Raw genomic sequence first — 13,384 nt, forward strand, 5'->3', positions numbered from 1 at the left:
ATTCCCCTCTTTCCAATCGTTAACCAAACCATCACAACAGAAACACATGACAATATTTTTATTCCCAACGTAAAAAAAGCCGGCGTTTGCCAACTCGTTTACATTTAAAAAGGTTGCCGAAAAATTTGAGTTGAAACTCTCTATTCTTTTTCTTTCAAAGTGCATTTTTACGTATTTAAAGCTGGTTAAAAATTTAGCTCGCGTAAAATGTAACCGGCGTCACGCAGCGGCCACTGTCGTCACCTAGCGGTAAATTGTAACTGGCATCACCTAGCGGTAACTTAAAAACCGCTATCTAGTGGTTATGGTTTTCAAAACACCTGGCACAAGAAAAAAAAACCAAATACATAGTTAAACAGACGAGCGTTATTAAAGGGTACTCTTCGAAGAAAGGCATTTCTTCCAATATGTTAAACTTTATTTAAACTTATCAAGTATAGTTCAATAATACCGCCTCTCAAACGGTACCAAAAAGTCCAAAATTGCCCTTTCAGCCGCCACACTCAATACCGAAAACACCTGCTAGTAAGTTATTTCCGCCCGTTATTTCATATGACGCTATGAAATACGTTTAACCATTATTATTACCAAGTTAATACGCGGGAGATTATAACAGAAAAACAAGTTATAGCTTTGGTCCGAGTTTTGACGACAACGTATTTGTTAGGCTTAGCTTTTTACTGCATTATTAACCGAAATATCAACATTAAACTAACATACAGGAACATTCGTTGGTCAAGTATTTAAACATTGCTTACATTAATAATGCAGTCGTTACAATCAGGGTAGTGTGTGCTGCCACTAAGTTCTTAATTTACCCCTGGTGGTGAAACTATAATGCTCTTTAATACCCTCGGTCAACGAATTAAGTAACGTTCGTTATTTGTTACGTTTATAAGAGTTCAATTTACCCCTAGTGGTGAGAAATGGCAATACTATAATGTCCTTTAATAAACAACGAACGTTTATAAGAGTTCAATTTACCCCTGGTGGTGAGAAATGCCAATGCCACTCTAAATATGTAAATATTACTATAAGCACTACCTTAGTTCATTATAGAAGTGGTAATATTAAAAATGATAGTTTCTTAATCTCATTCTCCTTATCTTTCGCGAACAAAACATGTTCGATTTCTTATTAGACCAGACCGATGGTACCGTAATATAAAACAATGTATACGTAAACGATTTATGTACGTGAGGCATTGTTAGATTAACTTTACACGAAAATGGTTTCCCCTGTTTGGGACAACTTAACCAAAATTGAAACTTGTACAGTTTTCATATCAGGTAATCATGTATCCGAATGAAAATATCCATAGATAGCGACGTATATTTAAGTGGAGAACATTTAAACCATGCGAGGTTATTTGCTAAGTTTGTTGATACTCAAATAAACGTCGCGCCGAAGTCACCATAGCAACGGGGGATTCTCCGCTCAACACCTGTTCTAAATAAATCACAGCGTTAAAAATGGAGATAAACGCGGAGAAAAGCATTCCTTTAAAGGAGCGCTAACGCCGTGGAGAGAGATATAGTTCGCGGTAATCAGAGGAGCTCTAACGGCGTAGAGAGATAGTTAGCGGTAATCAGATTCCTTTGTGTCCGACCTGTACTGAACTAACCACATCGCGTTTTATACAAACTAGTTTCGCTTTGTTTTTGTTGTGGAATAATGATTTATAAAGAAAACAAGGACTATGAACTGATTAAACATATAAATAAAGAATTGAAAAAAATGAATCGTCAACTTGAAATGGATTTGATTGCACAAAGAATGAGATATTTTCAAAAAGAGCATAATTCTCACGAAATGCATTTGGAACGACCCCCAAAAACTGGATTCTTAAAGGCGATAGACGAGTTAGTGGCTTTTATTGATAGCGTGTTAAATGTTATTAACGATAGTTCCTTTGTGTCAACAACAAATGTTGTAAAATATAAATAAAGTCTTAAATTTAAATCAGAGTTTTTTATTTTAAACATAGAAGGATGTAAGATAATTTAGAAAAGTGATAACAATTTGACAAACACATTTAATTTCAGGTTCAGAGTTGAAAATTATTTTATAACATTGTATTATTCATTTTTGAGTTTTGTAAAAAAGTTTTATTATCAATTTTATTCAAATAAGCAACGGTATAAGTTGGTTTTTTTAGATGTACACTAGATTAATTGTTACAGAACTAAAACCCGGTTTGTTTGTTATTATACCAATGTAATTACTTATTACGTTTATTTAAATTTCACGAGCGCGAACCGACCTTGTTTAATTTATGTAAATATTTCGTATAGTGGCAATGTATTCAATATAAATTAGAAAGCTTTCCCTTGCGTCGTTATTAAAAGTTACGTGACGGTAATATATGATACATATGTCATAATAATCAAGTTCAAGTCATCTAGGTACGTAACGATATAAAAATCCGTTAGGAACAACTTGTTTAAAAAGCGTTAAAAGTAGAAGGAAAGTGAGGGTGTGGCGTCAGTCCCGGGTTCGGGATCGAAATCCGGGATTTAAGGGATGAAATGGGGGTAAAATCATCGAAAAGTCAATGTATTTAGGGTATTTCTCGCGACGATTTGTTTTCCCGTATATCAACATATTGTGTCCAGGCCAACTTGTTCATTTATCTACGCTTATCTCGAAAGACACTTGAACGTATATCTTATCGCGTTTTATCGTACGGAATAAGTTGAAATGATGTAAAAAGTGATAACCTAGGCGGCGCGCGCGCGTGGATTCCCCAGGGGACGCGGTTAATTTGAATTTAAGAGTGTTTTGACGTCTTGGAATATTCGTTGTTAAAGTAGAATGTAAAAATTTTTTAACTTCATTTTAATATCATTGTAGTACGCTTGGCACTTGAACCTATCTCACGAGTATTTCACTGGGTGAGAGATAACGCGCGCGTGCGTGGATTACCCGGGAGGCGCGGAGCACGCGTGCGCGGTTAATTTGAATTTAAAACACGGATTTGAGTGTTTTGACGTCATGGAATATTCGTTGTTAAAATGACGTAGAATGGTAATATTTTTAAACTTCATTTTAATATTATTAGCACGTAAGTTTTAAATTTCATTATCATATTTTTATACCTATATTTACATATTGAAATTGTTACGCATACATGGTTCCCATTTAATATTGGGATATATATATAGTAATAAATACATAGAAAAATACTACAAAAGTTCAGAGGCGCGGATTGCCCGGGCGCGCGGTTCATTTGAATTTAAAACATGGATTCCCTCTACGAAATAATTCATGTACCCAAAATTGAACCCCAAGTTTTTTTCTTTTAGGGGAATCTCTATGGGAGTTTAACATTACAATAAAGCTAATAGGTCCAGTTTGGGGTACTTTTGGTCCGAAATGGGGTACATAGGGCCGAAAATGGTGACTTTGGTCGTTTTAAGGGTACTTTTGGTCTATTTCGGTCCATTTTTGGGTACATTAGAAAAGCAGTTGGAAAAACGAAGAGCCTTATTTTTTTTTCCGCCCATCTCCAAACTCCAATAATTTATTGCTTTAATTTATTTATCGCTTCCGTAGGTATAAAATAAGATAAAAACAACTTACCTATATTTTAATTACGGTAAATTAAAAATACTTAATTAGTGTACTAAGTTACGTTTAAAAGAACCTTTTATAACAATTCCAATATGTAAATATAGGTATAAGGATTGAAAAAATACTTAAAGTGGTTTTACTGATAAACTCTAAAGGAATTTAACTTTAAAGGGTATCTTAGATTATTGTTTTTAATTTTATTCAAGTTGAAAACGTATTAAGAGTCCTTCAAAGTACTATAAAAGGATTTTATTTACGAACTTAATTCATATTTTCTTCAAACTTTCAATTCGCTTTTATTACTATTTAAATACGGTAAAATATAATTCTTATACACAAATATAGTCAGAAAGATACTATAAAACACTAAAATTAAAATTAAATTAAATTTGTGTGGATAAGATTTGTAAATATCATTTGAAACTAATAATTTTCACGCTTTATTTAAGTCAAGCAATTACATTTTTAAAAATGAAAGAAGTTTAACAATATAAAAATTTGTAAATATTGTAAATATTTTTAGGTAATAAAGAAATTAAGAAATGTTTTAATTAAAATATCTTTCATTTTCTACTACATTTTTAAAAATGAAAGAAGTTTAACAATATAATTATTCTAATATAATTTCAAAATCAGGTATTATTTAAAGTACAAACGCATAATTTAGTGAAGCAATTCTTATTTAAATACTTTTATTTAATTAATTTGTGTATCTGAAATATATTAATTGAAAAATAAGTGGGTTTTACTGTTTATATATATATATATATATATATATATATATATATATATATATATATATATATATATATATATATATATATATATTGGAATTGTTACAAAAGGTTCTTTTAAACGTAACTTAGTACATTAATTTATTTCAGATACACGAATTAATTAAATAAAAGTATTTAAATAAGAATTGCTTCACTAAATTATGCATTTGTACTTTAAATAATACCTGATTTTGAAATTATATTAGAATAATTATATTGTTAAACTTCTTTCATTTTTAAAAATGTAGTAGAAAATGAAAGATATTTTAATTAAAACATTTCTTAATTTCTTTATTACCTAAAAATATTTACAATATTTACAAATTTTTATATTGTTTAACTTCTTTCATTTTTAAAAATGTAATTGCTTGACTTAAATAAAGCGTGAAAATTATTAGTTTCAAATGATATTTACAAATCTTATCAACTCTAAAGTCTGTTTGTTTTATTTAAAGAGATAGTTGGAAATTATTTCTTCCACGCTTAATTTTAGTATTAAACGATGCGCATACGTTTAAAATATCCGAATATAAATTTTCGTTGCTGTACATTACATATTTAATTAGAAATATTTAAAAGAAAAAGATGTTGTAGGTTTATTCAAATTATTTTTCAGCAGCCGGTGACGTAGACGGCCGCTCGCTACCCAATTGGCCGATATTTTCTTAGCTTCCACAATGTAGAGCTTTGGCTTATATACAAACGGTAGAAACTACTGATTTCGGAGGGTGTAACGGAAAATCTCCTATCGAACCACGTGATGCTACCATGATTATACTACAATTTGTTTTCTCCGACCACGGGTTTTTCTTGGTCTAGCCACGGCCCACGTGATAACTAAAAATGGAGAATTCAAGCGATGATGAAGTATTTTATTCGGGTCTATCTGGGAACGAATCGGATGATTCGATTAATTTTATAGATGAATCTGAAGGTAGCAACTCAGCTGTAGATGAGGAAGACTACATGGGCCTTGGCAATGAAATTGATTTTGGTGTTTTACCATATCAATTTGAGCCTTTGGCGCCAGTGGAAGATGGTGGTGTAGCTATTGAGGATATTGATGTTGAAAATGAAGTTGTGCCACATGATAGACTGGACAACACTGACTGGTAAGCGCCTTTGTATTTACTATTCATACAGCTTGGAAATAAAGTATAATTTTAACACCAGGTGTAGGTGTGGTGAGTGCCATCCCATGTCAACACTTACAGAGAGTCAGTGTTGTCGGGAAATGCCCTCTGTGGATGCCAAAATTTCCCATGGCAGCTGCATAACGCAACATGATGCGTTCCATCGGGTATGCATTGATCGGCTGATGCTGGACCTTGCATACCAGGCCCATTATGATCCCCATGCCCGAGGTAGAGATAGGGAAGAGCCTCCAGAAGGTTTTATTTATAAGTAAGTTACGTAATTATTGTGGCTTGAATATTCCACGCAGGTAAGTTTTGGTTATATTAGAAGCTTGCGTTACATCATTTCTTTGGTTAATGCTTCAGTTTACAAATAAGATTTAGGTATTAGTTCACGAAGCAAGTTTTGTGGAAAATATTTGCATGAATGATAAAAAGGTATAGGGTTGTGGTTTCTATTTAAAATCACTTTCAAACTGTAGTAATATTTATTTTATTCCAATAGAGCCTATAGGTACCAAGCGTACTATAGATTTATTAAATGGATCTTCGGGGCGATGGGCCGCTATAATCGTCACCCTATCCCAAGTTGCGTTGTGTCAGAAATTAGATCCCATTATCCATCGGATGAATACTGTGGGTTCCAGCGAGCATTTTAACATCAATATTTTCAATAGATTTATCATCATCTCTCACTGTAATTTCCTATTGATAGTAAAATACCAATATTTTTTTGCTAAGGCACTCCTGAGATGCTATCTTCAGATTTATCTGTAAAATTTCAACCATCTAATTTGATCCCATTAATAAAATTTTTTTTCCTTGTTTCCATAATGTAGAATGTGCGTTATTGTGACATTTCATTCCTACATAAAAATTATATAATATAATTAATATAAATATTGGTGTGCTTAAAACTATGCAGGTTTTAACCCAGTACCCAAGTCCTTTGCAAAAGTCAATATTTTGAAAAACAGTAAAGTTACAAAATACTCAAGTAAGTCAAGGAATTGAGTCTCAAAGTAAATTGTTTTTCACCCAAATCTTCGGCATTTCATATAAGTTTCTATCGCCATTTCCTTATCGGGATGAATGAAGGAAGAGCAAAGGGGGGCTGGGCTTTCCCCTAATTCCAATAACGTCTTTTCTGTCCCATCATTTATAGAATCAACAGAATACTCACAGGCTACTTTCATCAGACGTGCAACATATTCTAAAAATAAATAACTTACGAAATCTCTGGCAAATTAAAAAATATATAATAGGCGTACCATAAGTTGATCCAACCATAATTGGTTTTACGGAGGGTTCCCCAGCCTTAGCTTTAGGAAAATATATGCACCACCTCCGTTTACCCGCTCTTGTCCTGGCTTGAATTCTTACGGAGTTCTCATTGAAATGAAGAACTGCAAGCACAAGCCTAGCATACATTCCGTGAAATGAGTAGTGGGTATTTTTAGGGGCAAAATTAATAATGACAGAGTGGAAAGCCTCTACTGAAGATGTCTGTGCATTAGATGACATAAATCCAATATCTTTCGTATAGGCTTTCACTATCTTTGATAGCTTGCCATACGCATCAGATACTACAACAGAAATTATAATATAAAAGGCATTCTTCAATTTAGTTACTATTATAAAAGCACATACTTGGATTTAACCAATGTTTTTTTCTTTCAGCCAGATTGATAGGGTCATGAGCACACTTCTCAAAGGGTGGTTCGTGTCCTTCGTGTTTATTAATAACATGATGCAGTAGCGAAGTCCACTTTGCCCTCATTAATTTGGTATCACCAGAACTGGAATTGGCTATCCAGTAAAGGTGATTCTGAATAGATCTATTCCACTGGAACAGAACTTCACAGCCTTTTGTTTTGGCAGCCTTGGCAATTTTGGATTTTATGGCTATAAAATAAATTTTCCAAGTTATATATCATTTGATCTAATAAAGGTTGGTAAAAACCCAACAGTCAAGTTTTAACCAGGATTCATGGTTTAATCTGATTATATATAAGTCATGCAAAACCAAATTAAAATGCAAAGCAAGGAATATTATTTTCTTCATGCAGTCATGCTCATACTTTTGTCATCTGCTAAAATCACTTGCCCAAAAATCAACAGTGGGAAAAAAAGTTTTTAGGGCCTGATATAGTTCCTTTTTTCACTTGTGGGTCTATCTGGGTTTATAAATTTTTTCACATGAATTTTTAATTTATTCTATTAGTATTATATATTCTATGAAGGACTGGTCATCACCCTCCTATGCATTGTAACCCGGCCACCTGAATTAATGGCTTCAAAAGTCGCTTCATGACTTAGGTCTAAGGTGGTACCATGGGTATTAAGCCTAGCTGATTATTATTTAACTTCGGTTTCATATAAATTACAACTTGGTTAAGTACTGACAACTCTCCATTATAGTTGATAGTATTATAAATTAAACTTACATTTCACAAGATGCCAACAATCTAAAAGATGCCTCATATTTTGAAAATTCCTTTTCAAATAAGCACGTATTTGAACATGTCTATCTGTAACCATGCAAACAATGTTCAACCGGTGCTGCTCAATGAAGAATTTGAGCCCACGGATACAGCCCTCAAGCTCCATTGCCACACTATTCTTCACCTGATTACTCTGTAAAAACATTGTGTTACTTCACACCAAGGGAAATGTAAATTAGTCCCCTTGCCTTACCTGTATTAAAACAATATGAATCACTTTTTTCAGGGTATTTTCTAAAAATGTATAGCTTCCATATTTAGCACAAAAACCAGGGCTGTCCATTCTCGCATCCCCTCCCAGTGTGAGGGGTTTCCCCCTTAGAGATTGCAGTATTGCGGTTTGCTCGGTCTCCCAAACCTAGAAAAAATCTAAAGTGAGTATATGAAGTATACGTACATTTTCATTCTTTTACATCTTTTATAGCTCGAAATAGGTATGCCTTTTGCAACCGGAAGAAAGTGGTTCGCTCATGCATTTGAATACCAGCAAAACTGAGCATCCGTAACGCCTTTGTTGGATTCATGCCGGAAAACAAAATTGCGGCTGAAGTCAAAATGTTACCAGCTGGCTTTCTTCCTATTAGTGGTTGGCTTTTCCACTCAAATACATGTTGGTTGTGGCAAGTAGCACGGACAGTTAAAGAAGTGCCATTGACAGATGTACTTATAGTACATTAAACCCAGCAAACACAAAAGTCCCGGGGATATCCATATATGATCCGAATCTCCCTGGTAGGTCATATCCAAAAATCCCAAAAGATGATATTGTATGGATATCCATGTTTGATCCAAATATCTTACAGTTCATACATCCAAGTTTCAAAATCTAATGCATATCCCTGGGACGTCCGAATATCGGAGACTGCTTATGTCCAAAATAAAAAAAATTGGTAAGTCTCTTTAATATCCCAGGGATATTAATTTCAATTTCCGTTTCCTTATTATTAACATTCGCGTCGGAGCTTCCTAATTAATTGAAACTACTATAAAACTTCTCAAAATATGTAATAACGAGAAATACATATTTTACATACGCAGGACTACCGATATTATCTGCATAGATTAATTAAATATACAGCAATTTATTAATATTAGTCTTAAATCTATAAAAAACGAAGTAAAAAAAAATTGTAAATATTTAGAAGAATTATTATCAAAATTCCAATTAATCAAATATGATTATTTTCAAAATTAAAGTAAAAAAGTATAAAAAGTTTCAAACTTGGCGCTCAATTCTTAAGAATATTCTCCCTTTTACATTTTATCCAATTTATAATAATATTAGAAGTTTAGTTTTTATTTATACTAAAATAAATATTATTCTTTAAATAATTTTAGTAATTTTAATAATTTCGAAAATTAATATTTTTATTTTATCACGGCCAACTTCAATAGCACGTGCTATAGCGGCAGCGCGTGATCGAAGTTGGCCGTGCCTCTATTTATCATCCATGCGTACTAAATTGTTTTGTTTGGTATTTGGTAACGCCAGCATGGTAACGCTTTTACTAGACGCCAAGGCCCATTTTCAACACGTAGAACACTAATAATTCTGTCGGCAGTAATACGATAAAAACTTAAATGAACTATTAATAAGAGGTAAGCAATTTTTTCATGTTCAAGTCAGTAATACAAAAGTCAATATGACTTTGATATCTTACAGTTTTCCAACCGTTCACCTAAGCCTAGGTAATTTGTCTTAAATTTTAACCAGCTTGACTTGCACTTTGCATTAAATTTGAGTTTGACGTTGCTGCTGGAGGAAAAATGGTTTAAACAAGTAAAATGTATGCCAATTTTTCTATTACTCTTAATTGTGAAAAAATAACCCCAACTAGACTTAAAATTTTATTTAGTGTAGCTGGCTTTTTCATTTTGGGGCTCGCTGCTAGTGATAAAATGGATTTACACGAGCAAAATTTTTCAATTCACTCTGATTGAGTAAATCCGTTGGTTCACATTACAGTTTGGAAGGAAGAAAAGGCAAAAAAACTTCAAGATCTAATCACAATGAAAATTATCCTTAGTATATTGGTCTAGATTTCTTCTCATTGTACATCTATTATTCACGAGCAATAATTTATTTCTAGCAGCCGTTAAACGATCAAAATGCGCTGCCAATTCTACGATTGCTGAAATTGAACTAATAATTAAAGACTGGTCACACCATTGCCTAGCAGGAAGTAAAAAAGAAAAACCTAAATAATTATAATATTTAAATAACTTTCACAATGATTTTGGAAGCAAAGAACTTTTTAAATAAAACCTTGATCAAAGGAAATTTTAAATCTTATAAGTGGTGTATTTAATAAATCTTTTGATATCTTTCGTCATCATGCCTAGCTCCAATCATAATATTAAAAATGGTTAATTTCACTTAATTCTAAATCTTATTAATTTTATTAGTTATGTTAATGTGATGATTCTTGCATTTACACCAATAATTTAGCTATATATAGCTAATAATTGGTTTTAATGCAAGAATCGTCATTTTATTTAAATTTATTTATTTATTTATAAATTATAGTCATTAATAAATTTGTATCCTTTATAAAATAAAAATATATTTATATGGATATTTAAGGAAAATTTAAAAATCCCCAAGACCTCTAACGTACATAATATGGACATAATAAATATCTATAAGATATCTTTAGAATATATATTGGATACCCCTAGGATATATTATATCCTGGTCATATCCTAAATATGTTATTTTTTGAATCCCTGAGATATCCCTACAACATCCCCTGGATATTCAATATCCAGGGGAAATTCCCTGCATCTCCAAAACCATGACATCTGGATATCTATGGAATATCCATGTGACGTAAAACCTGGATATTTGGATATCTCACAGACATCATAATGTCCAAAGGTAACGTGCCATGGATATCCACTGGAGCTATATGTGTTTGCTGGGTTGGGCGAGACATTGGAAACAAAATTTGAAGAGCTTCAGTAGCGCAGCCTCAAAAACTATAAATTTCCGTTCCGCGAAAACATCAAGGCCTTCATCAAACTCCCTTGATCTGAAAAGAAATAAAAATTAATATAAAATTGCCTCATCTAAGATTTACCAGGTTGTCACAATTTTTCTCAGATTGAAATATTTAAAATTTTCATCTTAGGGGCTAAATTATGGCATTACATAAAAATATCCTCTTCTGGTCTTTCCGAGGGGGTAAAACTTATATCCAAGGGGTCACGCTTGGCCCCATCATCCTCTTCTTTTTCATCAGCTTCCTCATCATAGTCATAGTGAACTTCATCCTTATCGGAGTACTGGTCCAACAATGACTCAAGTGGAAAGGTTTGGCATGACTTATCAACCATTTTATGGCCATTTATACTTGCCTGACATGCTGAAAACAAACAATTTATTTTATCTCCTCAGTGGCATATGCAGAATTTTGGTTTGGAGTGGCAAACATAAAAAAAATTAGGGGAGCTGGCTAAGCTACTGCTGATAATATGGTTGGGTAATAACCTACCTATATGTTTAACATTTCGAGTTTTGTTTTCACATTCAGTCTGAACAACTACACTTTTAGTGGCAACCTTTTGAGGATACGTTTTACTAGAAATTTTAGACAATGGTTCCAATATGTTACTCGTAGCACTCTGTAAAAATATGTTTGAGCTTAGCTGCTGGTTAACATTGAGGTTTCGTAAGCTTACAGTTGATGCACAATTCCTTTTCCTAACACCGAATAAAGTTGGTGTGGCATTTCGCTTCAATCGATTTGCAGCTGGAATGATGTTACGGTCAATTCCATCAAAAGTTTGACATCCACGCTCATAGCAGTCACTTTCGAAATGAAGTGAGCAAATTCTTGACCGTTCAAAAATCTTGGAAGTCGTAGGACCCATATTAGTGAGCCACTTAGCCCTAGTTTCTACATTCTTGGGTAGCGTGTGAAACGTTAAACCAGAATTGCTGCTGGTACTTTTACAACCTGGAGCTATGCATATCATTTTTGAAGACATTCTGTATATGAAATGAACTAAGAGTTACACAATAAATATAATAAGAAATAGCGAAATAACAATATATAAATAATAATAAATATTCAAAATACCTTAAATGACGTTAAGAAGCTCTTTTATTCGATTGAGAAAAGGATTCTCAAGAATATAATTTATAAAATATCTTGAAAACAGAGGTTTGGAGTTGAGCACAATGAATGAATCGGAATGTAGATGAATCACAATAAAACCCAAAAAAGGAGGGAAACCGTTCTTGGTAAGATAGGAGGATTCTGGGGTAACTAGAACAACAGTGGTAAAAATACCGCACCTACCAGCATCGGCGGCGCGTGGAAAAACGCGCGATAACTATCCTGTTAAAAATAAAGCCGCTGCGGGGCGCTGCACGTAAATTTTACTTTATCTTAAGATCAACTTAACGGTAACGTTATTTGAAACTATTTACATTTTCGGAAAGCCCATCTTTAAATTAACCAGAAAAATATAAAGTAGACTATTTTCTAATCTTAAAATCTACTTGCAACTATCACTTTAAAAAATAGGCTTGTTCACTTTCGATTATTTAAACATTTAACAATTTTTATTTAACTATTGGTTATTTAAATAAATAACACTTTTATTCAAATAAATGCTTGGTTGGGTAAAAAACACAATTAAATAAGTTAAAATGATATTCTTTTTACCAACGTTTTTTAAATAAATCGGAAAATTTGTGGATAAAAATTAATCGACTGTCGAACACTAGAAGCAATTCTAATTTAAATGCTTATATTTAAATAGGAAAAAATGAACGATTCGATCGGAGGCATATCATTAATTTAACGTATTGAACGTAGAGTAAGAGGATATATATATATAAAACCGTGATAAACAGTAAAACCCACTTATTTTTCAATTAATACATTTCAGATACACAAATTAATTAAATAAAAGTATTTAAATAAGAATTGCTTCACTAAATTATGCATTTGTACTTTAAATAATACCTGATTTTGAAATTATATTAGAATAATTATATTGTTAAACTTCTTTCATTTTTAAAAATGTAGTAGAAAATGAAAGATATTTTAATTAAAACATTTCTTAATTTCTTTATTACCTAAAAATATTTACAATATTTACAAATTTTTATATTGTTTAACTTCTTTCATTTTTAAAAATGTAATTGCTTGACTTAAATAAAGCGTGAAAATTATTAGTTTCAAATGATATTTACAAATCTTATCAACTCTAAAGTCCATTTTTCAGGTATTAGTAAGTATTTCATACAAACTAACTTCTAAAATATGGATTTAGTTCGTAAATAAAATTCTTTTAAATTACTTTGAAGGACTCTTTATACCTTGTGAACTTGAATAATATTAAAAACAATAATCTAAGATACCCTTTAAAGTTAAATTCCTTT

General features: G+C 32.2%; 1 protein-coding gene across 1 annotated transcript; it reads left to right on the forward strand.

Moving 5' to 3' along the window:
• Window positions 1–5,116: 5,116 nt before the first annotated feature.
• LOC149963443 (uncharacterized) lies at window positions 5,117–5,800 on the forward strand. The gene is made up of 2 exons (XM_090170624.1): window positions 5,117–5,461; window positions 5,523–5,800. The coding sequence occupies exons 1-2, from the start codon at window positions 5,193–5,195 to the stop codon at window positions 5,755–5,757; spliced, it is 504 nt and encodes a 167-aa protein (XP_090026750.1). The 5' UTR covers window positions 5,117–5,192; the 3' UTR covers window positions 5,758–5,800.
• The last annotated feature ends 7,584 nt before the right edge of the window (window positions 5,801–13,384 follow it).

Source organism: Leiobunum rupestre, chromosome 1 (genome assembly GCF_980474605.1).
Source record: "Leiobunum rupestre chromosome 1, qqLeiRupe1.1.hap1, whole genome shotgun sequence".
In the NCBI taxonomy this organism is placed as follows: Eukaryota; Metazoa; Arthropoda; class Arachnida; order Opiliones; family Sclerosomatidae; genus Leiobunum; species Leiobunum rupestre.